Raw genomic sequence first — 21,958 nt, 5'->3', positions numbered from 1 at the left:
GCAGTTGTCAGTGTTTCCCGGCCAATTAGCGCTGCTGCTAACTAGGGCTGCTCTGGCCCAATTCTGCAGCCGAACGGGCCACAGAAAAAGGACTGAGTGGCTGTGAGCGCCCACCAGCCCTCGTGCAGTCGCGGTGGGACTGCGGGGGTGGGACCCTGTGCCCCGGGAGCCCGTTCCTGCCCACCCCGCCCCGACCCCTGGTCGTGTCCCCCACTTGTTCCCCACTATGACAGGCCCGCAGTTGCGGGCCCTACCCTCCCACCCCATCTCCTCTAGAATTTCTCTCTCCTGCTTGGCTGCAAGGATGAAGGGACACCCTCTCTCCAGAGCTGATGAGACGAAAAACAGGAAAACCATAAGGGGGAAGAAAAAAATCAATGAAACCAAAAGCCTTCTCTTCAAGAAACTGACAAACCTCTGTGTGCTAAGTCACTTCAGGCATGTCTGACTCTTTGCAACCCCATGGACTGTAGCCGCCAGGCCCCTCTGTTCATGGGATTTTCCAGGCAAGAATACTGGAGTGGGTTGCCATGCTCTCCTCCAGGGGGCCTTCCTGACCCAGGGATCGAACCAGTGTCTCCTGCATTGGCAGGTGGGTTCTTTACCACTAGAACCACCTGGGAAGTCCATATGTAAATATACAGGTATATAAATATATATATATATATATAAACTCCTCTCTATGTGTGAGACAAGAATAGAACTAACAAGTTTAAAAGCTATCCACTGTTTCTTCCTCAAGCTCTTGAAATAAATGGGGTTCCTTTAAAGGACACAAGTTTACTCAAAAAATAATTTCTTTTTCCTCTTGAAAAACAGTGCCACTGGGGGTGGGGAGCAGTCTGAGACCGTGGGGAAACTCAGCACATCACAGAGAAAATGCTGTGGAAATGACAGGAAAGGGCAAGAATAGAAGTCTTCATCACGTGTGAATATCCTCTGTGACTGATGGTACAGAGGAATCTCTTGAGAGGAAGGGGTGCCTCTGGTCTCTGGAACAGATCGGGCACCTGGTTCTCTGCCCACCCCGCCAGGCTCCTGCCCCTCCCATCCCCCCAACCCCACCCCCAGCCCACCTGCCCGCCCCCGCTCAGCCAGGGGCCCCAGCCCCGCCACACACCTCCACAAGCCGCCAAGCCTCAGCGATGACCGCATACTGGAGGCGGTTCAGGGCGAAGCCGTCAATCTCCCTCTGGAGCCTGACCGGGGACTGTCCGACCCTCCGCATCAGGGCATAGGTCCTGTCCACAGTGGCGGGGGCCGTCTCTGGGTGTGGGACCAGCTCCACCAGCGGCACGTAATACGGTGGGTTGACCTTGGGAGAGAGATGGCCGGAGAGAGTTAAGAAGACGGCTCTGGCATGCGGGGTGTCACTCACGATCCTGAATGGTCAGGGTGGGTGGGGGGCAGGTTCAACACAGGAATGAGGGGCCCATCCGATGACAAGAAACTGGAGGAATAAAGTCGTTCACAAAGAGGGGAGACAAAGAAAGAATTTGGGCGCAGAACTGCAGGCATTGTAACCAACCCTGAGGTTCCAGCTCACGGGTGCCAGTGGGCCCCCTGCACGTTTACCACTGACTTCCCGGGGCTCTGCCACCAGCTGTCCAACCCTCACAGGCTTCTCCCAACCTTCGCCCAGCCTTCTCTTCCCACATGAGTCACTGCCATTCTACCGCATCGGTGCTATGGGTAGTATCTTCCTCAAACCTGGAACTCCCTTAATGTCTCCATGCTGAGCCTCAAACATTGGCTCCCCCGATCAAATCTCACCCACGAGTCACACAGGCAACGCCCTAGAGCCTCAGCACCGAGTGTCATCTGAGACAGGAAGAGAGTCTGCCCGCAGTGGGACGGCTTGCCTGACCAGCATTGGTTTTCTTGTGGTTTCTTGGCTTTGGTTTTCTCGGTTTACTTTGAGAAATCCTTCTTGAAGATTCTTAGAGAGAGTTCTCCTACCTCTAAAGAAAATGCTATTTGACAAAAGGCTTGCTAATAACCCTCACCACTAAGCAGATGCACGCTCGCTAAACTCTTTCCCCAAACGATATTGTATTTTAATGTTTTTCCTCCGAGTATGGGTGAAAATGGGTAAAAATCTCACATTTACCAAAAAGTACAAGAGGCATCCATTTTAAAATGATTTCCACAGGAGAGAGAACATATTTCCCCTGGAACAGCCCGGAGGGGCAGCCAGCTGGCCCTCACACCTTGGAGGTTTCCTCTGCTCCCAGCCTGTCCTGGGGGAGCACCTACTTCAAATAAACTATAAATTCTCAGCTGAATCACTGGCCCCCTGACTGGAGTCCTGAGTTCCTACAGAGATATGTGACCTCTGGCCTTTTTAAACATCAGAATTATAAGAACAGAGAGCATGTCTGTCCGTGATGAACTTCTCTTTATGGGAAGACAGGGGTGTTGGGCTTGGGGTCTCTGCAGTGCTGTGAGCCTTGTAGGGGCAGAACACAGGTCAGGACAAACAGGTAAAAGGCGTCTTTCTGTGCATCTGGCTCACTCCTGTCTCAGTCTCACTCGCAGGCTGCCTTGCAGACTTCCTACCCACACTTCCTTTAAGCCCTACTGTCCCCGGGCCGCCCTGGCAGCCAGCTTCCCTCTGCCCACTCAGACCCCTCCAGGAGACATGGCGCCATAGGCACGCTGAGACCACACATGGCCTCCCCGTTCCCCGAGTCATAGTTGTAACTATGCCCTGGTCTCTCCCCCTCAACTGAGCACATGCCCCACCTGTCCTAAATCAACTCAGGTGGTGGGGGCCGACCTCACCACAGCACCCCAGGCCTGTGACAGTGAGTGACTTGAGGCCAGAAGTCTGTAAGATTTGTTCACTCTTTCTCACAACGCATGAGATACAAGATACAATTCAAGGAATTCTGGATAAAATTCTTTTTAAAATGATGATAACGTCCAAGTTGCTAAATATACTAAAAAGCTAAATATACTAAAAATATACTAGATTGTACAAGTTGAATTGTGTGATATATGAATTACATCTCATATGTTAAAAAGCAGTTAAAAAGCACAAGCAGGTTCATCGAGATGAATTGCTCCTGGAAACCCAAACGAGACTCGCTGGGTTTCCTGGCTGGACATACTCACGGGGTGGGCCACCAGGCACTGCTTCACGTGCGCCAAGCCGGCGAACAGCTTGGAGGGCAGGAGGCATGAGCTGGAGCTGCTCAAGATGACGTGGTCGTCGGCGATTTTGTCCAGCTGAGCAAACAGCTTCCGCTTCAGCTCCAGGTTCTCCGGGACACATTCCTAAAAAGGACAACCTCACGTTATCACACAGGGTCGCCACACTCAGGCCCAAGCAAAGCATCTCGTGTTTGCGTCCTTCCCAAAATGAACCAATTAGAGAACCACCAGCAACATTCAAGAACAGGTAGAGAATGGACTTGTGAACACAGTGGGGAACTGAGAGAGCAGTACTGACACATATACAGGGTGTGTGCTCGGTCACTTCAGTCATGTCCGACTCTTTGTGACTCTGCAGCCCGCCATGCTCCTCTGTGCATGGGATTCTCCAGGCAAGAATACAGGAGTGGGTTGCCATTTCCTCCTCCAGGGGATCTTCCCGACCCAGGGATAGAACCCACGTCTCCTGCATTACAGGTGGATTCTTTGCCATCTGAGCCACTGGGGAAGCCCCCATTTATATACTACTCTGTGTAAAACAGAGAGCTAGTGGGAAGCTGCTGTGTAACACAGGAAGTTCAGCTCCGTGGTCTGTGATGACCTAGAGGGGTGGGATGGGGGGTGGGAGGGAGGCTCAAGAGAGAGCTGATTCACTTCATTGTACAGCAGACACCAACACAACATTGTAAAGCCATTATACTCCAATTAAAAATAAATTTAAAAAGAACTATATAAAATACAAAAATAAAAATTTTTTAAATATTTAAGAACAGGAGAAAAATAGCTGTCAAAAAGTACGACAGATCTTGGTAACTCTGGGAACTGTATTTTCTAGTTCTGTGTCAGGCTGAAAATTCTCATAATAAAAAAGCCCTCCAACTGTATGGGGGTGGATTCTACAAACAGAATACACAACAGCACTGCAGGTGAAGTGTATGAATATCAACAATAGTCACCACCACTTGTGTGTCCTGATCATCAGATCGACTTATCTTCAAGGAAAAATCTTATCTTCATGAAATGAGCAAACACATGCTACATCCATAATTCCCAAAAGGCTTCTTGAGAGTCCACTTCTTATCAGAAATCCTTTGAAAAAGACCTTTGTTACTAAAACTCTAAAATTATTTTAATAAGGGGGTAACGGAGGAGGGTAGAGAAGCAAATTTGGATTAAATATTGCAGATAATGACTGTTCGGAAATTCAGATTATGCGCAGAGCGGGCAGGGGGTGGGGGGATGGGGGCTGTGGGAAGCCGTTCTCAGATGCCCAAACACAGGCCCACAGGCAGGTCCCTGGGAACTGGATGCTCAGGGCAGCTGCTGCCCTGCTGTGGAGAGACTGGGAACAGAAGGGGATGCTAGCTGGACCTTCAGGTGCACCCTCCCCTCCCAGCACTGCCCCAGGAAATCCCACCAGGAGTCACTCCTACTAACAAGGGTCCCTGAGTTCCCACAGTCCCCGGTGAATTTGGGGTAATAGTTCTTAGTGGGGTCTGATAACAGAATCAACTGTGCTTGTTAACCATGCAAATCCTCAGGCCCCCACTGCAGACGTACTGAGTCAGATTCAGCATGGGGCCCGGGCACCTGCATGCTTATCCGTCACTCTGATGACTTGTGTTCAATGAAGTCTGAGACCCACAGTTCTCAGGTGCAATGGGGGCCAACCGCACTCCCAGTGGTTTGTGGCCAAATACATTCATTCCTGATGGTCTCCCACTCTGAGATCAGGCTCCCCACTGCCCTCCCGACCAGGAACTTGCTGAGGGTGCCCTGGTCCTGTGGAGGCAGAAACTGCACAAACCAGAAGACAACCAGCAGCCTGCAAAAGTCGACGCAAAATGCAGAAGTACTGCCTGTAACTTTATCAAATCACCCCCAAAATAAAATATTTTCAGGTTTAATAATATCTAATAATCTAATAGAGTGAAGTTAGCTGGGTAAATGACATGAATTTCATTTCTATACCATCTACAAGGTTTTAAAAGCTTTCCTCCATGGGTAAGGCGTCAATATTGGGTCTGTTAGTAGTTTTAAAAAATAGTCACACCACGTGAAATTTTATTCAGAACAAAAGGTCACATAAGCACCACATCTCAAAGACTGGGTGAAAAAAGTAGAGTCATTTAAGAACTGTGAAGCCCATTGTGTTAAACCCCTTATCAAAGGGGAAAAGCTACAGTAGCTGGCGGGCTGTATTGAGTAATTCCTGGATCAGTTAAGTCTGCGAGTTGGGTTGGGTTTAAATGGAGCCTTGTAGTGAAGCCAGAGATGAATCGTGATGCCGATACTGTGCAGGCTAATGAAAGAGCCCTGTGAATGGCCTCATTGTGAGCCTGGCCTGCAGATTCTCCCCTGAAATTCTATGCCTTTCTTTAGATCGTCTGATTATCAAAGAGGCAAGAACACTCGAAGCAGAGGAAATCCAAGCCTGCTACAATTATGTAAGGGTTTTAACAGTGCATTTGCTTGAAGTTTCATTGTTGCCATCGTTGTTAACCCACTTGTGTTCCCTGTGCTGGGCCAGGGTTAAGACGCCTCTGTCTATGTCAAGCCTTGAGTTCATCATCTCGCTGTTGCTCACTGCTTGTCTGAGAACTGGGGTCTGCAGACTGTTACTCGGGACGGTTATCTTTTGGGTGGATTGTGAAGCTGAGAGCGGCTGCTCTCGCTTGGTGACCATGGACAGCTGGGAGGAAGTGACAGCGAACAGCTAGACATACATCCCGCTCCCAGTAGGTGAGAGTGCCTTGGGGCTCACGGAGCCTTTCCAGGGCCCGTCCAGGGAAAGCCACTAGACTTCGAGTGTCAGCAAAAATTCTCTTTCACTACTGAAGGTAACTAGCTTGACTTTGCTTCATTAAACTGACATTTTCTAAGCAACGGCTATTATTTGTGTTTTGTTTGTTTTGAAGTGGGAGAGATGTATCTATAATAAGTGATAATCTCACACACAACCACTAGCTCAGATTCTGAGGACAAGGAAAGTGTAAGGAACTTTCCAAGTATCACAACTGTTATCGGCACATCAGAAGATTACACAGCAGCAGCAGAAAAGACTTAAAAGGACACTGGATGATGGTATTATTACAGGTCTAACTTGTTCTCTTTCATTTACTTATAATTTTTTAAAGTAAACAATTTATATACTTTAGTGTTTTATTCACAAAGAGTTGGATGCGACTGAAGTGACTTAGCACACAGATCAGTAGAATTCACCAAGGACAGCACTCAGACCCTGCAGGGTGGTTTTGGGGAGGGGGCGTGGCCATGAGGTGGGGTTCTGGACTGATCCCCAGGCAAAGGCGGGACTGGTTGAGAGGGCGCTGACTTCTGCAGATGATCCACTCGCTGTGCAACCCTGTGCAGCTTCCAAAACAAATACTTTCATGGGGAAAATGAAATTTCATTGATTTTTTTTTAAAGGCAAGTCATGCATCTTAGATAGGCATCCTGTTGCTAGAAAAATCTACATTTGTCAGTGCGAAATATCTGGAAACAGTCTTCAATGTTCTTTCCAGATAGAAAAGAAAAACTAGAACTTCTTTCTTTAGAAAGAAAAACTAAACTAGAAGACTTTGGTGCTTAAGATATTTTACATGCAAAGAAGTTCTATTTGCCAATTTTAGCAGGAAAGAGATGGCAAGAAAGGAAATTTGAGCTAAAATCCTACTGTAACCATGGCAGAAAGGAATCCATTCTCAACTTGAGGGTGGACATGATCTACATCACAATTTCCGTCTCTTTGCACTAAATACATCTCTTGCTTCAACCTCTTTAATCATCAGCAATTTCTTGCTTCAACATGTTTCAGTTCAGTTCAGTTGCTCAGTCATGTCCAACTCTGTGACCCCATGGACTGCAGCATGTCATGCTTCCCTATCCATCACCAACTCCCGGAGCTTGCTCAACTCCTGCCCAATGAGTCAGTGATGCCATCCAATCATCTCATCTTCTGTCGTCCCCTTCTCCTCCTGCCTTCAATCTTTCCCAGCGTCAGGGTCTTTTCCAATGAGTCAGTTCTTTGAATTAGGTGGCCAAAGTATTGGAGCTTCAGCATCGGTCCTTTCAGTGAATACTTAGGACTGATTTCCTTTAGGATGGACTGGTTGGATCTCCTTGCAGTCCAAGGGACTCTCAAAAGTCTTCTCCAACACCACAGTTCAAAAGCATCAATTCTTTGGCACTCAGCTTTCTTTATGGTCCAACTCTCACATCCATACCTGAATACTGGGAAATCTGTTTAATCATCAGCAATTTCTTTTTTATTATTATTAACTATTTCTTTATTTCTAAAAATTATTTATCAATTTATTTATTTTTGGCTGCACTAGGTCTTTGTGCTTTGTGGGGGCTTCCTCGAGTTGCATCAAGTGGGGGCTACTCTCTAGGTGCAGTGCACAGGCTTCACACTGAGGTGGCTTCGCTTGTTGTAGAGCATGGGCTCTAGGCGCATGGGCTTCAGAGGTTGCGAGTCATGGGCTCTAGAGGGTGGACTCAGTAGCTGTGGCTCATGGGCTTAGGTGCTCTGCAGCATATGAAATCTTCCTGGACCAGGAACTGAACCCGTGTTCCCTGCATTGGCAGGCCAATTCTTATCCACTGCACCACTAGGGAAGTCCCACTATTTCTTGAAAGAGCACAATTGTTAAAAATCTATCAGATTAATAGACTACTATGACTAGATTTCTCAAGAGGTAGATGTTATAATTACAAAAAAAAAAATCCCATAAATCTTCTTATTGTAGAACAAATAGCATGTGTTAAAGTACAGGTTTTCAATATCACAGATAATAAACTGCACTGTGCTCTAACCAAAGCCTCATATTTTTCATTAAAAATCAAAATACTTTTAAAGCATATTATAAATCCTAAACAATGTTCTATAGTAATCTAGAATAAACTATACTCAGTTAGAGACTTTTCTAAAGTAAAAAGCAGAGCAGGCTGTCCTGAGGAATGTCCTGGGGATTGGGTGTCGAGGTGACCAGGGTGGCTGTGGTCTGCTTCCAGCAGAGGTCTTTCCTCAAGTAACCATAGGGGATGGAGGTGAGAGAAGGGACACAGGTGACAACTGCTGGCCTGATGGTGTGTCTATCCCCAACTCATTCCAACAAGTTTTTTAATACCTTTTAGGATATCATTTATTTACAATTAAGTTAAAATGCTTGACATAAAAAAATATTATAATTTAAAATATTCTAGGACTTCCCTGGTGGTGGCTAAGAGGCTGCCTGCCAATGCAGGAGACACAGGTTTGATTCCTGGTCCACGAAGATCTCACATGCTTCAGAGCAATAAGCCTGTGTGCCACAACTAGTGAGCCCACACGCTACGACTACTGAAGCCCCTGTGCCCAGGGCCTGTGCTCCACAACCAGAGAAGCCACTGCAATGAGAGGCCCCTGCACTCGGCCCCCACCGAACTAGACAGCGGCCCCCACTTGGGCAACTGGAGAAAAGCCCATGCAGCAAGTGATGACTCAGCACACCCCAAAGTTAATTAATTAATTAAATTATAAAAATAAAAAGAAATAATTTTTTTAAAGATTTTTTAAAAACATGTAGAAATGTTGAAAAGTTCTAACATACAGGTAAACTGTGGTCCAACATCTGAGTCCTTCAGCATGTGACATAAATACATCTTAATTCACTGAAGTGGATGCAGACAAAAGCACAAAACCTACCATTACTGAAAACTCACTCTAGGTGGGGGAAGGGAACTGAAATAAAAACCCTTATGCCTGGGGGAGGAAGAGGAATGAATGCTAGCATTAGTCATTCAGTCATGTCCAACTCTTTGCGACCCCATGGACGGTAGCCCGCCCAGCTCCTCTTTTCAGGGATTTCCCAGGCAAGAATACTGGAATGCGTTGCCATTTTCTTCTCCAGGGGATCTTCCCAACCCAGGGATCGAAACTGGGTCTCTTGCACTGTAGGCAGATTCTTTGCCATCTGAGCCACCAGGGAAGCCTGAACGAGACAAAGGCTTAATCAGAATCCCAAGAGAAGACCCTTCCCAGGCAAGCAAGTGTTAAGTAACTAGTGAGAAAAGAACACTTCTGGGAAGGGACAGAGCAAGAACATGGAAAGAGATTCTCTCTGAGAGCACTGCAAAGGGAAGACTGAAAGCGGAGGGTGGAGAACATAGTGAGGGAGAACACCCTAAACACAGGTATTGCTTAAGGATTTGAAACTTGTATGCACCAAGGGTGACTACAGAAACTTGCAAACCTTAAAACTTGCCCAACTCCTAACTAGATCAACTCAAATCCTTACAACAAAAGCCTTGTAGGAAGAAAGGTGTGTCAAACCCCAGGCGTAAATCTGCTGTCCTGCTCAAAATGTCCGGATTTCAAAAACAAAAAATTATGAGGCATACAAAAAAGTGCACACCCAAGAGACAGAGGGATCACAGGACCAGATCCTGGTATGATTCAGATACTGGTACAATCTGACATTGAATTTTAAGTAACTGTGATTAAAAATACTAAAGGCTCTGGGGTGAAAAATGTGGACAACATCATATGGGTGATTTCAGCAGAGAAATAGAAACTGGAAGACAATATCAAAGAGAATGCTAAAAATTAAAAACAAAGGAGAGATGAAGAATGCCTTTGACTGACTCATCAGTAGACTCAACACAGTTGGGAAAGAATCAGTGAACTGCAGACCAGTCAATGGAAATTAGCCAAAGTGAAAAACAAAGAGCAAAAAGATTGAGAAGCATATACAGAGCATCCAGGACCTGCAGGAAAATTATCAAATGATCTATCACATGTGTGACTGAAATCCAAACATTTCTAGGGTCAGGGAATGGGGCAGAAGACAACATTCCAGGAAATAATGGCTGAGAATATCCAAAACTAAAGAAAATCCCAAATTACACAAGCATGAAGCTGAGAGAACACAATGCAAGATAAATACCCTTCTTTACCCCCAAATCCACACACATGGTTGTGGATTTGGGGATAAAGAGGTATGTTATGTTCAAACTGCTGAGTAAAGCAGACAAAGAAATACTGAAGGCAGTCAGAGAAAGAATCACATAATATATACAAGAACGAAATTAAGACTTTTTGAGAGATCATAGAAGATGGAAAGTAATGGAGTGACATTTTTAAGTGCTAAAAGAAAAAATACCTGTCAACTCACAGTTCTACAGTCAGTAAAAACATCTTTCAAAAATGAAGAAACAAAAACTTTTCCGAGAAAAACAGTAAGGTTAGGAATTCATTCCAAGCCAACCTGTGAATCTAAGAATAGGAATAAATTTTAAGGGAAAGTCTGCAGGCAGAAGGAAAAAAAACTAACCAGAGAGAAAACTGGATCTATATAAAGAAATGAAGAACACTGGAAATGGAGTAAATGAAGATAAAATAAATGTTTTGTTTTCAATTGCTCTAAAATATAAGTGAACATCCAAAGCAAAAATAACAGCAGTGCATTGTAATGGTTTACATTAATTTGTTTTCAAGTATTGAACCAGCCTTGTATAACTTCGATAGGGGACGACAGAGGATGAGATGGCTGGATGGCATCACTGACTCAATGGACGTGAGTCTGGGTGAACTCCGGGAGTTGGTGATGGACAGGGAGGCCTGGCATGCTGCGATTCATGGGGTTGCAAAAAGTCGGACACGACTGAGTGACTGAACTGAACTGATGTATATTTTTAGATCTGATTTGCTAATATTCTGTTAAGTATTTTTACATCTATGTTAAGCCTTTGTTAGACCTCCTCCTCCTACCCAAAATGTGTTTTATAATGAAGACTGGATATAAAACTCTAACACTCGCTAAGTCACCATTGAAACAACAGGGTTTTATACATGTCTACCAGCCTGAGAGAAACGTCTCTGAAGGAGGTAAAACAAAAGTGGTAAAGAAGAAAATACTCATGAAGGTTCTCAAAGGGAACAGGAGTGTCAAACAGAATTAATATACCAGATTGTGGTCAGAGGTCACACACGGTCACAATGTGATTAGGAAAGACTCCACATTCCCAGTGCAGAGTGTCTGGGTTGGATCCCTGGTCAGGGAACTAGATCCCACATGTCACAACTGAGTTTGCATGCCACAGCTAAAAGATCCCACGTGCTACAACTGAGACCCGGTGTGGTCAAATAAGTAATAAAATAAATATTAAAAAGAAAAAAAGAAAACCTGAACCAAGATTTTAAAATCAGAAATAAAAATTCCAACTTCTAACTTGCTTAATGTGAAAAATCCGAAGATTCAGGCAATTCCAGGTGTCCTTCCTGGGTCTGAGAGCCCACCTGCCCAGTCTCTCTAACTCTGAGAATTGCTGATGTGGGAAAGAGTTCACATGAGATGCAACATTCATCCAATTCCAGGATCGTGAGGGAAAATGCATCACTGAGCCAGAAATCTTACATTCACTTCTGGCTCAGAAACCCAATCTGATATGAGAAGATAAACACTGACCTACCACTGACTGCATGTTTACCCTTGGTCAGTTTGGTTCCCTGGTCATAAATGGAGATACTGAGGGGCTGAAGGGTGAGCCCACTTTGCCGACTTCTTCTGAGCCAGGCGCTGCTTGGGTGCTGATATAAAGGAGCTTGTTTAATTCACAGATGCCCACTCAGCTCTCATGACAATGGAGCAGCTCCATGATCGCCTCATTTTACAGTGGAGGGGGCTGAGGCAGAGAGTCTGGGTAAGGAGCCCCCCTCCAAAGCCAGACTCCTCCACTTCACTGACATGAAGTCCGTAATTCTAAAGGTCTTTGCAAAACATTACAAAACATTTTGATTTATCATTTACAAATTAACTAAAGGAAGAAACTCAAAACACCAAATAGGTCAAGGGTTAGAGAATATTGTGGGTCACCTTCTAAGATGCATTTGTTTTCCTTAGTGTTTCTCACATTGGAAGACATATTACAATCAACAGCATTGTCGATATGGTGTCATACAGTACATTTACAGATAATTCACTCAGAATATTCCCACGTCTGAAGACAAACGTGCTATCAGAATCACAGTGCACAGCTCCAGGCAGAGGCTTGATCAAATGTGCAGAGGTGAGTAAAACAAGCGGTTGCTGCTGCTACTGCTAAGTTGCTTCAGTCGTGTCCAACTCTTTGTGACCCCTTAGATGGCAGCCCACCAGGCTCCCCTGTCCCTGGGATTCTCCAGGCAAGAACACTGGAGTGGGTTCCGTTTCCTTCTCCAATGCATGAAAGTGAAAAGTGAAAGTGAAGTCGCTCAGTCGTGTCTGACTCTTTGCAACCCCATGGACTGCAGCCCACCAGATGGGATTTTCCAGGCAAGAGTCCTGGAGTGGGGTGCCATTGCCTTCTCCAAACAAGCGGTTATTTCCCTTTAAACAGTAACCAAAAGGGCAGGCCCTGCCCAGGGGAACAGCAGGGACCACAATTAACTGATAAAGCAAGGCCAAGGAGACTTCATGCTCTAGACCAGCCACCCAATGAAACACAACATGAGTCACATACGCAATGCTGTTTTCTAGTAGCCACATTAAGAAAGCAGGAAGAAACAGATAAACTTAGTTATACCAATAAATTTTATTTAACTCAATATATCAAAATATTGTCATTTTATTCATTGGAAGGACTGATGCTGAAACCAAAGCTCCAATACTTTGACCACCTGATGCAAAGAGCCAACTCATTGGAAAAGACCCTGATGCTGGGAAAGATGCAGGAGAAGGAGGTGACAGAGGATGAGATGGCTGGATGGCTGACTCAACGGACATGAGTCTGAATAAACTCTGGGAGTTGGTGATGGACAGGGACGCCTGGTGTGCTGCGGTCCATGGTGTCGCAGAGAGTCGGACACGACTGAGCAACTAAAAAACAACAACTCAATATACCCAAATATTGTCATTTTTTTAAAATTTTTATTTTATTTTTAAACTTTACAAATTGTATTATTTTTGCCAAATATCAAAATGAATCTGCCACAGGTATACATGTGTTCCCCATCCTGAACCCTCCTCCCTCCTCCCTCCCCATACCATCCTTCTGGGTCGTCCCAGTACACTAGCCCCAAGCATCCAGTATCGTGCATCGAACCTGGACTGGCAACTCGTTTCATACATGATATTATACATGTTTCAATGCCATTCTCCCAAATCTTCCCACCCTCTCCCTCTGCAACAGAGTCCATAAGACTGTTCTATACATCAGTGTCTCTTTTGCTGTCTCGTACACAGGGTTATTGTTAGCATCTTTCTAATATTGTCAATTTAATATGTAATCAGTGTTAAAAACTATTGAGATATTTTACATTATTTTCTTCTTTCCTTAGTAAGTCACTGAAATCCAGTGGGGATTTTACACCTGTGTCAGTTTGCAGCACCTGTCTAGTGCTCAAGTCTTGATGGCCCTGTGGCGACCACGACCACACAGGGCAGGCAGTTCTGGGCCCAAGGACACCTGTTAACCAAGAAGCCACCAGCATCCATTCTGTCAGAAGTTACAGCCCAAAATCACAGTGTGGATCTCTCAAAGACACTAAAAATATGTGTTGAATGTCACTCTTAAAAAAAAAAAAAAGAAACTATTAAAGAAACAGGGACTTCCCTCACAGTCCAGTGGATAAGACTTCTCACTTCCAAGGCAGGGGCACAGGTTTGATTTCTGGTCAGGGAACTAAGATTCCAAATGCTATGCAATATAGCAAAAAAAAAAAAAAAATTTTTTAACAAAAATAAATGTGATGGGGACCACATTAAAAGAACAAACAAACAAAACTATTAAAGAAACAAGAGCTCAGGGTGCTGGGAGGGGAGGGAAGCAGGAAGCAGGGTCTGTGAACCACCCCAACCCTGTGGGCAGCAGGGGGTGACTGCATGGGGGGTGGTGGGGGTGGAGAGGATACTGCTTAGAACAGCCCACTAAACAGAATCTAAAGCAAAGAGAACAAAAGCAGGACCCCAAACTGTCCAAAGGAGCAGGATCAGGTGCTGATGGCAAGGAGCAGCCTGGGGGCGGGAGGTGACGGGGGTGAGTGAGGTACCAGGAAACGTCTGGAGAATCAGGGTACAGACACGGTCTCTGTCTAGGGCATCTAGGATGCCCTTCTAACACCCACACAGCAAGCAATGACCACATCTGCTGCTGGAAACCGGCAACGAGATCAACCCTGACACGTCTGAGCACCACAGAGGGTCCTGGGGCCCAGCCAGGCCTCCCAGGAAGACGTGGGAACCTTTTCCTGGCAGCTGCAGGAGCTGAGATGCATCACGTACTCACACAGGCCATTTAACATAATAACTAAGCGCTTGTTTCCCTCTCGGCAGGCCTGGCAGGTGTCACCGGCCGGCTCTGGGGAGGCCCAGCCACCGCCCCATGCCAAGGTTCTCAGTGCACAGGAGGCTGAACAAGCCCTGGTTGGGCAGCCCACCTGGGCCTGGGAAAGCTCCCAGAGGAGCTACTGACACCTCATGCAAAGAGTTGACTCACTGGAAAAGACCCTGATGCTGGGAGGGATTGGGGGAAGGAGGAGAAGGGGACGACAGAGGATGAGATGGCTGGATGGCATCACCGATTCGATGGACATGAGTTTGGGTAAACTCCGGGAGTTGGTGATGGACAGGGAGGCCTGGTGTGCTGCGATTCATGGGGTCACAAAGAGTCGGACACGACTGAGTGACTGAACTGAACTGAAAGCAACAGGCTGCCAGTTCAGGAGACGCTGGACACGTGGGTTTGATCCCTGAGTCAGGAAGATCCCCTGGAGGAGGAAACGGCAACCCACTCGAGTATTCTTGGCTGGAGAATTCCACAGACATTCCTCTGGCTCCACCAGAGAAGCCCGGAGGGCTTCAGTCCATGGGGGTCACAAAGAGTCAGACACGACTGAGCAACTGAGCACACAAAGCCATAGACATGATTCTTCTAATACTTGCAGGAAACGTACATTCACGCATACTTCATAACCAGAAAGAAAGCCAAAACTGCGCAGCTCAAACTTAGGTATAAAAAAACTTAAGCTGTTGGCATAAGAAACTCTGGTATTTCCTGAGCATTTCAACAGCAGCTGGTATGTGGTATGTGCTTTGTACACCTTTTCATTTAATTCTCAGGATAATCATTTTGTGTATGACCCATGTTTTAGAAAAGAGACCGCTGTTTCCTACAAGCTGAGAACGCGCTGAAACTTGTGTAACGAGGGAGAGATGCGCCGGGCCGTGGACCCCGCATCTGTCTGTCTCCCAAGTCTGGGTCTTGACTACCACAGACTCAGCTGCTCCCAGAGCACCTGCCAGGGGATCCGTGTGCTTTTTACCACAGAAGTAATACACGTTCATTGCGGAAAATCTAGAAAATATGGCCAAGTAAAAGGACAAACCTCACAAAACTCCACCTCCAAGACACTTGTGTCTTTTCCCAGCATCTCTCCCCGAAAAATCAGATCACCCCACAGATGGACTCCCATTCTACAACTTTCTGGTCACTGCAGCAGAAGTTTCCTTAAGACACACAGTGCTTCATTTTACTCAAGAAGGACATATAGGAAGACTCCCTCCTCCTCGTGCAGAAGCTGCTTGTCCTCAAGGTCGTTCACACCCTCCCCTCATCCCTCCCCGCTCTGAGCTGTGTGTTCAATTTACTTCCAGTCCCACTTACTTCCCAAGGAAGGTGTAAGCTTCTCACAGGCAGAAGTGCCCTGTGGCCTTGCCAGGGTGCCAGCCTTTCCCATCCTTTTCTTGACCAAGGACAGGTGACAACTCGAGCAGACAGGGGTACACTCCATGCCCCAAACCATCTCACCCAGCCAGGAGACTTCCAGAGCACCTTCTCCTCCTCTCCCCTGCATGAGAGTCAGGCCCCAGAATATTACACAAAATGGGCTTTCCCTCCAGAGAGTCCTTTCCAGCCAGAATCGTCCTTTGTCCCCAGGCACAGCTCTCACGCCTCTAGGACACACGCACTTGGTCCCAGCTGAATGGTCGGACGAAGGATGCGAGAGAAAACGCACCAGGGAGACACCAAGGCAGCTGCAGCTTGACGCTGTTGGCAACGACTGACCATAGCGTTTGCCATATTCTGTGTCTTCTTTAGGCCAGTGATGAAAAAAATCTACCCCAAATAGGCTAGAAAATACATTACCAAAATCAGTACCATGGGATTCCCCTGGAGACGCAGTGGCTAAGAATTGGCCTTGCAATGCAGGGGATGTGGCTTTGATCCCTGGTCGGGGAATTAAGATCCCACATGCCGAGGGGCAACTAAGCCCAAGGGCTGCAACTAGGGGGTCCACGCGACTCAATTATTGGATCCGTGCGCCTCAACTAGGGGTTCCTGCGCCATCACTAGGGGGTCCGTGAGCCACGACTGGGGGACCGTGAGCCACAACCAGGGGTCCGTGAGCCGCAACTTGGGGGTCGGTGTGCTGCGACTGGGGGTCTGTGAGTCACAACTAGGGAGGGTCCCTGCGCCGCGACTAGGGGGTCTGTGAGCCGTGACTAGGGGGTCTGTGAGCCGCAAAGAAAGTCCCGAGTGCCGCAGTTAAGACCCAACACAGCCAAATAAATAAATAAAAAGAAAAACAGGTCTTTTGTGAGGGTGGCAGGACTCAAGACAACTTGTTTCTCATTTCTCATTTTTAAAATAATGACTCTCACCTATTCTAACATTTCAGGAATAATGTCTCAGGAAAGTACCCCAAACGTATCAGGTTAACTGGGTCTAAGTAACAGGGTAATTCCGTTGTACCACAATGCTCTTAATAAAGGACATCCATTTCCAACTCTTCATCTCTAAAGAAGGGGATTCCCTTAGAGGTTAGGGAGGCAGCAGACAGTTAATAAAAACATCAGCCTACACCCAGGAAAGTGTGGGTGTGGGCCCTGAATCTATAAGGAACAGCAGCTGGATCTCAACCACCACTTCGGACAGCCATTCTGTTTCAGGACAGAAACCAGTGGAGTTTTAAGACAAGGACAACATGTGTTTCATATTTTCTGGCACTTTCAGCTGTTAACAGCTGGCTTTATGCAGGATCACTGTGTGGAACCCCACTCACGTAAGTAACTGTCACTGGTGACACATTGCCAGAGCCAAACCGAGCCTTCCGAGGGTCACTTCAGGGAAGAGCAAGAGGACCATCTAGAACAAGGTGGTCCTTAAACGGTTCTAAGTTAGTGTGAAAGTGCCTCCTCCAGGAACGCCTCCATGCCCGACACACACCATCCGTCAGGGCTGTGCTGGTGACCAGGCTTCCATGTGTCAGGCAGGCAGCTCTCCCCTGGGCAGCTGGTCTGAACCCAATCCTAAAAGGGGACAGTCACCAACTTGAAAGAAACCTCCCTGTGTTTTCCCCTAATTGTTCAAACAGATAAGCTAGGCAGCAAGTCTTGGAATATTGACTTTCAAATGAAAATAAACATCAGGGTGGCTCAGAGCAAGCAGATCTGAACCCCGGGTGCCTGTGCCACCAGGAACAGCCAGAGCCAGAGAGCTGGCGGGAAAACAAACACCACCCCAGGCCTCCATGGCTCTCGCTGCGGGACACAGGGCCCTCGAACTTTCACTAGCATGGAGTTTTGCCCCGGGTGGTTTTTATTAATATTAAATTCCCAGATTCCTCATATGCCTTAAAATATATCTCTTAAAAAGGCAGGACTTCATGATGGGCTGTATGATACCTAAGGTTCTTGGTAAACAATGACCACCCACCACCAAGAGCAAAAAGGGAAAATAATATTACAATTGCGAAAAGTATTTACTATTTATTGTTGTTGTTCAGTTGCTAAGTCATGTCCGAATCTTTGCAACCCTATGGACTGCAGCACGCTAGCCTTCCCTGTCCTTTACCATCCCCTGGAGTTTGCTCAAACTTATGTCCATTGAGTCAGTTATGCTATCTAACCATCTCATCCTTTGCCGCCCGCTTCTCCTTTTGCCTTCAATCCTTTCCAGTATCAGGGTCTTTTCTAATGAGTTGGCTCTTCCCATCAGGTGGTCAGAGTATTGGAGCCTCAGCAACAGTCCTTCACTGAATATTCAGCGTTAATTTCCTTTAGGATTGACTGGTTTTCATTTCCTTGCAGTCCAGGGAACTCTCAAAAGTCTTCTTCAACAGCACAGTTCAAAAACATCAGTTTCTACGCACTAAGCCTTCTTTATGGTCCCACTCTCACATCTCAAGCACTAAATATGCATGCCATGGCTACTTTTAAATGGACTTACCACGTTTTCAACTGAATAATAAGATTAAAAATAATTTCCTTGGTTGGTATCTATACATTCCATTAATAGATTTCATAAAATAAAAATGTTTATATTAGACACTTGCTTATTTTGACTTTGAGCATTAATTTAGCAACCTGCAACTCCTAAGGCATAAGGGATAGTTAAGTTCCTAACTATAGGAAGAAAGGTTTAGATACACAGAGATATCTAGATTTCTATCTATATTTATATTATATACAATCAATGTTTTGTCACCATTCCAGGATTTGTTACAATGTCACCCCTTCTTTCCAAAAGAGTGGTACTGTGCTTTTTTTTAAAGAGAGATCTGAGCTTCTATTTTGTAAAGTTTAGGGAGAAGTAGGATTGCTCATGGAGAAGGCAATGGCACCCCACTCCAGTACTCTTGCCTGGAAAATCCCATGGACGGAGGAGCCTGGTAGGCTGCAGTCCATGGGGTCGCACAGAGTCGGACACAACTGAAGCGACTTAGCAGCAGCAGCAGCAGGGTTGCTCATTCAGTTTCATAGTAACTTTAGAACCAAATTACAAATGTCAGTGTTGGGACAAGGACATGTTCGTTGCTACAAATTTGGCTAGTGAAATACCTGTTTTCATTTATCAATTTAATAAGCATCTTAAAGATCAATGTACCCCACACTGGAGATCAATGTACCCCACACTGGTGATCCTGAAATCCTCCGTCTTAATTGGCCACACTTACAAGGGTGAGGGGAATTCACAAGACCAGCAACAAGCCACCAAGGGCCAGACAGGGGTGTAAACCTCGAGGTTCCATTTTCAATGACTGCTACTGCTAAGTCGCTTCAGTCGTGTGCGTGACTCTGTGCGACCAGCATAGATGGCAGCCCACCAGGCTCCCCCGTCCCTGGGATTCTCCAGGCAAGAACACTGGAGTGGGTTGCCATTTCCTCCTCCAATGCATGAAAATGAAAGTTAAAGCGAAATCGCTCAGTCGAGTCCAACTCTTAGTGACCCCATGGACTGCAGCCTACCAGGGTGGTCCATCCATGGGATTTTCCAGGCAAGAGTACTGGAGTGGGGTGCCATTGCCTTCTCCGCCATTTTCAATGAACCTGACCTTAAAAACACAACTCAAAATACAGAAGAATGATACACAGTGATCATCAACCAGGTGTCATTTGTAAAAACACTGAGAATGATCACGTTGATTTTGACTGACCGAATCCCACCTGCGCAGGGGCCTTGCAGAGAAAGCAGGAGATGGACATGGACAGACGGGCTCACCTGGGGCCACAGCCCAGGAGGTGGCGGGGCCAGGCGGTCGCACAGACAAGAATGAGTGCGTGAAGGTGGGTGTCATCCACGAGCGCCTCCCCTAAGCCAGCCCTGCCAGGGCCAGGAGGGAAAGCCCAGCCCACAGCCTCTCCCTGGGAGGAGCTGCACGTCCACCAGCCTGCCTCCGGGGTGCGAGGTGCTGGTTTCCCTCTCCCTGACCCCACGTGGATGGGACTCAGTCCCGCTCGGTGATCCTGCAGTTGCAGCACACGGACGCCAGGGGGAGCAAGAGAGCGCGCGGCAAACGCAGACCCGGAAACTGATGTGGAGACGCGCCCCCAGGAAGAGCCCGGAAAGGCCCACAGGCTAGACGGGCTAATGGAGGACTCCTTTCCCTAAGTCGTGGGGAGGAAAGCACCTCAACAAACTGGAGCAGGGCCAGCAGGCTGGGATCCAGGCCAGTCTACGGCCCCCAGCCAAGAACGGCTTTTAGACTTCTGAAGGGCTGTAAAATATACAAGAGGCTGTACTCAGCTCTCAAAGCCTGAAACGTTTACTATCTGGCCTTTATTTATTTTTTAAATTTGTGGACCATATATTAGAGTAATGGAGAAGGAAGATGCGACCCACTCCAGTATTCTTGACCAGAAAATCCCTTGGATAGAGGAGCCTGGTGGGCTACAGTCCATGTGGTCGCAGAGTTGGACACGACTGAGCACACACACACTTTAGACTAGGCTTTATTAGAACACAGACTTTCAGAGGCCAAAATACTATGTATAAAGCCTTATTTTTAAAAAAATTTATAATATTTTTTAATTGGAGGATAATTGTTTTACAATAGTGTATTGGCTTCTGCCATACAAGGTGAATCAGCCATAAGTATAATATGTGTCCCCTCCCTCTTGAACTTCCCCTCTACCCCCTAACCCCATCCTACCCCTCTAGATGGTCACAGAGATCTGTGTTGAGCTCCCTGTGTTATATAGCAACTTCCCACTAACTAGCTATTTTACAGAAACAGTGTCAGACTTTATTTTTCTGGGCTCCAAAATCACTGCAGATGGTGACTGCAGCCATGAAATTAAAAGACGCTTACTCCTTGGAAGAAAAGTTATGACCAATCTAGATAGCATATTGAAAAGCAGAGACATTATTTTGCCAACAAAGGTCCGTCTAGTCAAAGCTGTGGTTTTTCCAGTGGTCGTGTATGGATGTGAGAGTTGGACTGTGAAGAAGGCTGAGCGCCGAAGAATTGATGCTTTTGAACTGTGGTGTTGGAGAAGACTCTTGAGAGTCCCTTGGACTGCAAGGAGATCCAACCAGTCCATCCTAAAGGAGATCAGTCCTGGGATTTCTTTGGAAGGAATGATGCTAAAAGCTGAAACTCCAGTACTTTGACCTCCTCACCGAAGAGTTGACTCACTGGAAAAGACCCTGATGCTGGGAGAGATTGGGGGCAGGAGGAGAAGAGGATGACAGAGGATGAGATGGCTGGATGGCATCACTGACTCAACGGACGTGAGTCTGAGTGAACTCCGGGAGTTGATGATGGACAGGGAGGCCTGGCGTGCTGCGATTCATGGGGTTGCAAAGAGTTGGACACGACTGAGCAACTGAACTGAACTGAACGTAAATGTATCAATGCTACTCTCTCAATTCATTTGACCTTCTCCTTCTCTGCTGTGTCCAAAGTCTGTTCTTTATGTCTATGTCTCTATTCCTGCCCTGCAAATCGTACATTTTTCTAAATTCCAGATATATGTCCTAATACGTGATATTTGTTCTTCTCTCCATCAATGAGAGAAAAGTATTGACATCTATAATTGTGGATTCATTTCTCAGTTCAAACCAGGCATATAGTTGGGTATTGAACTTCTGTCCCCTCTGACAGACCCTTTTAATTAGCATGTTTTGGCCCATTACATTTAGTGTAATTATTGTAATTATTGATAGGGTTGGATTAAAATCAACTGTCTTGCTTGTTCTTTTCCATTTGTTCTGTTTGTTTTGTGTTTTTCCCCACCCTGCTTTTCAGCTGGCTTATAGATGGAGCATTTCTTATCATTTCATTTCATTTATCTCTATGATTGTTCATTTATACCTCTTAGAAATATTTTTTTGAGAAGTAACAGAAAATCCATTAGGATGGCAAAGACTGGATAATACTATCCAGCAACTTTACCCATATTTACATATTACAGTTCACTCCGAAATGTATTTCTCTCAACTGCACGTGGAATATTCATCAAAATAGACTATATTCTGAGTTATAAAACATGCCTCAACAAAATAAAAGAATTGAAATAACGTCAAGTATGTTTTGAGACTAGAACAGATTTAAACTCAA

The 21,958-nt window shown here is 46.1% G+C and overlaps 1 protein-coding gene across 3 annotated transcripts in view; it reads right to left on the bottom strand.

The window, feature by feature from the left end:
• The window catches only part of CRYL1 (crystallin lambda 1), a 56,501-nt gene that overhangs the window by 12,788 nt on the left and 21,755 nt on the right, over positions 1-21,958 (bottom strand). For all 3 annotated transcript variants that reach the window (XM_061435008.1, XM_061435010.1, XM_061435009.1), the window contains 2 exons: positions 3,118-3,279; positions 1,121-1,315 (listed from right to left, as the gene is read on the bottom strand). In XM_061435008.1, the coding sequence (XP_061290992.1) occupies positions 1,121-1,315; positions 3,118-3,279 (357 nt within the window). The remainder of the gene's footprint in view (positions 1-1,120; positions 1,316-3,117; positions 3,280-21,958) is intronic.

Source organism: Bos javanicus, chromosome 12 (assembly GCF_032452875.1).
Source record: "Bos javanicus breed banteng chromosome 12, ARS-OSU_banteng_1.0, whole genome shotgun sequence".
Taxonomy (NCBI): domain Eukaryota; kingdom Metazoa; phylum Chordata; class Mammalia; order Artiodactyla; family Bovidae; genus Bos; species Bos javanicus.
This window is presented reverse-complemented; position numbering and strand designations above follow the sequence as displayed.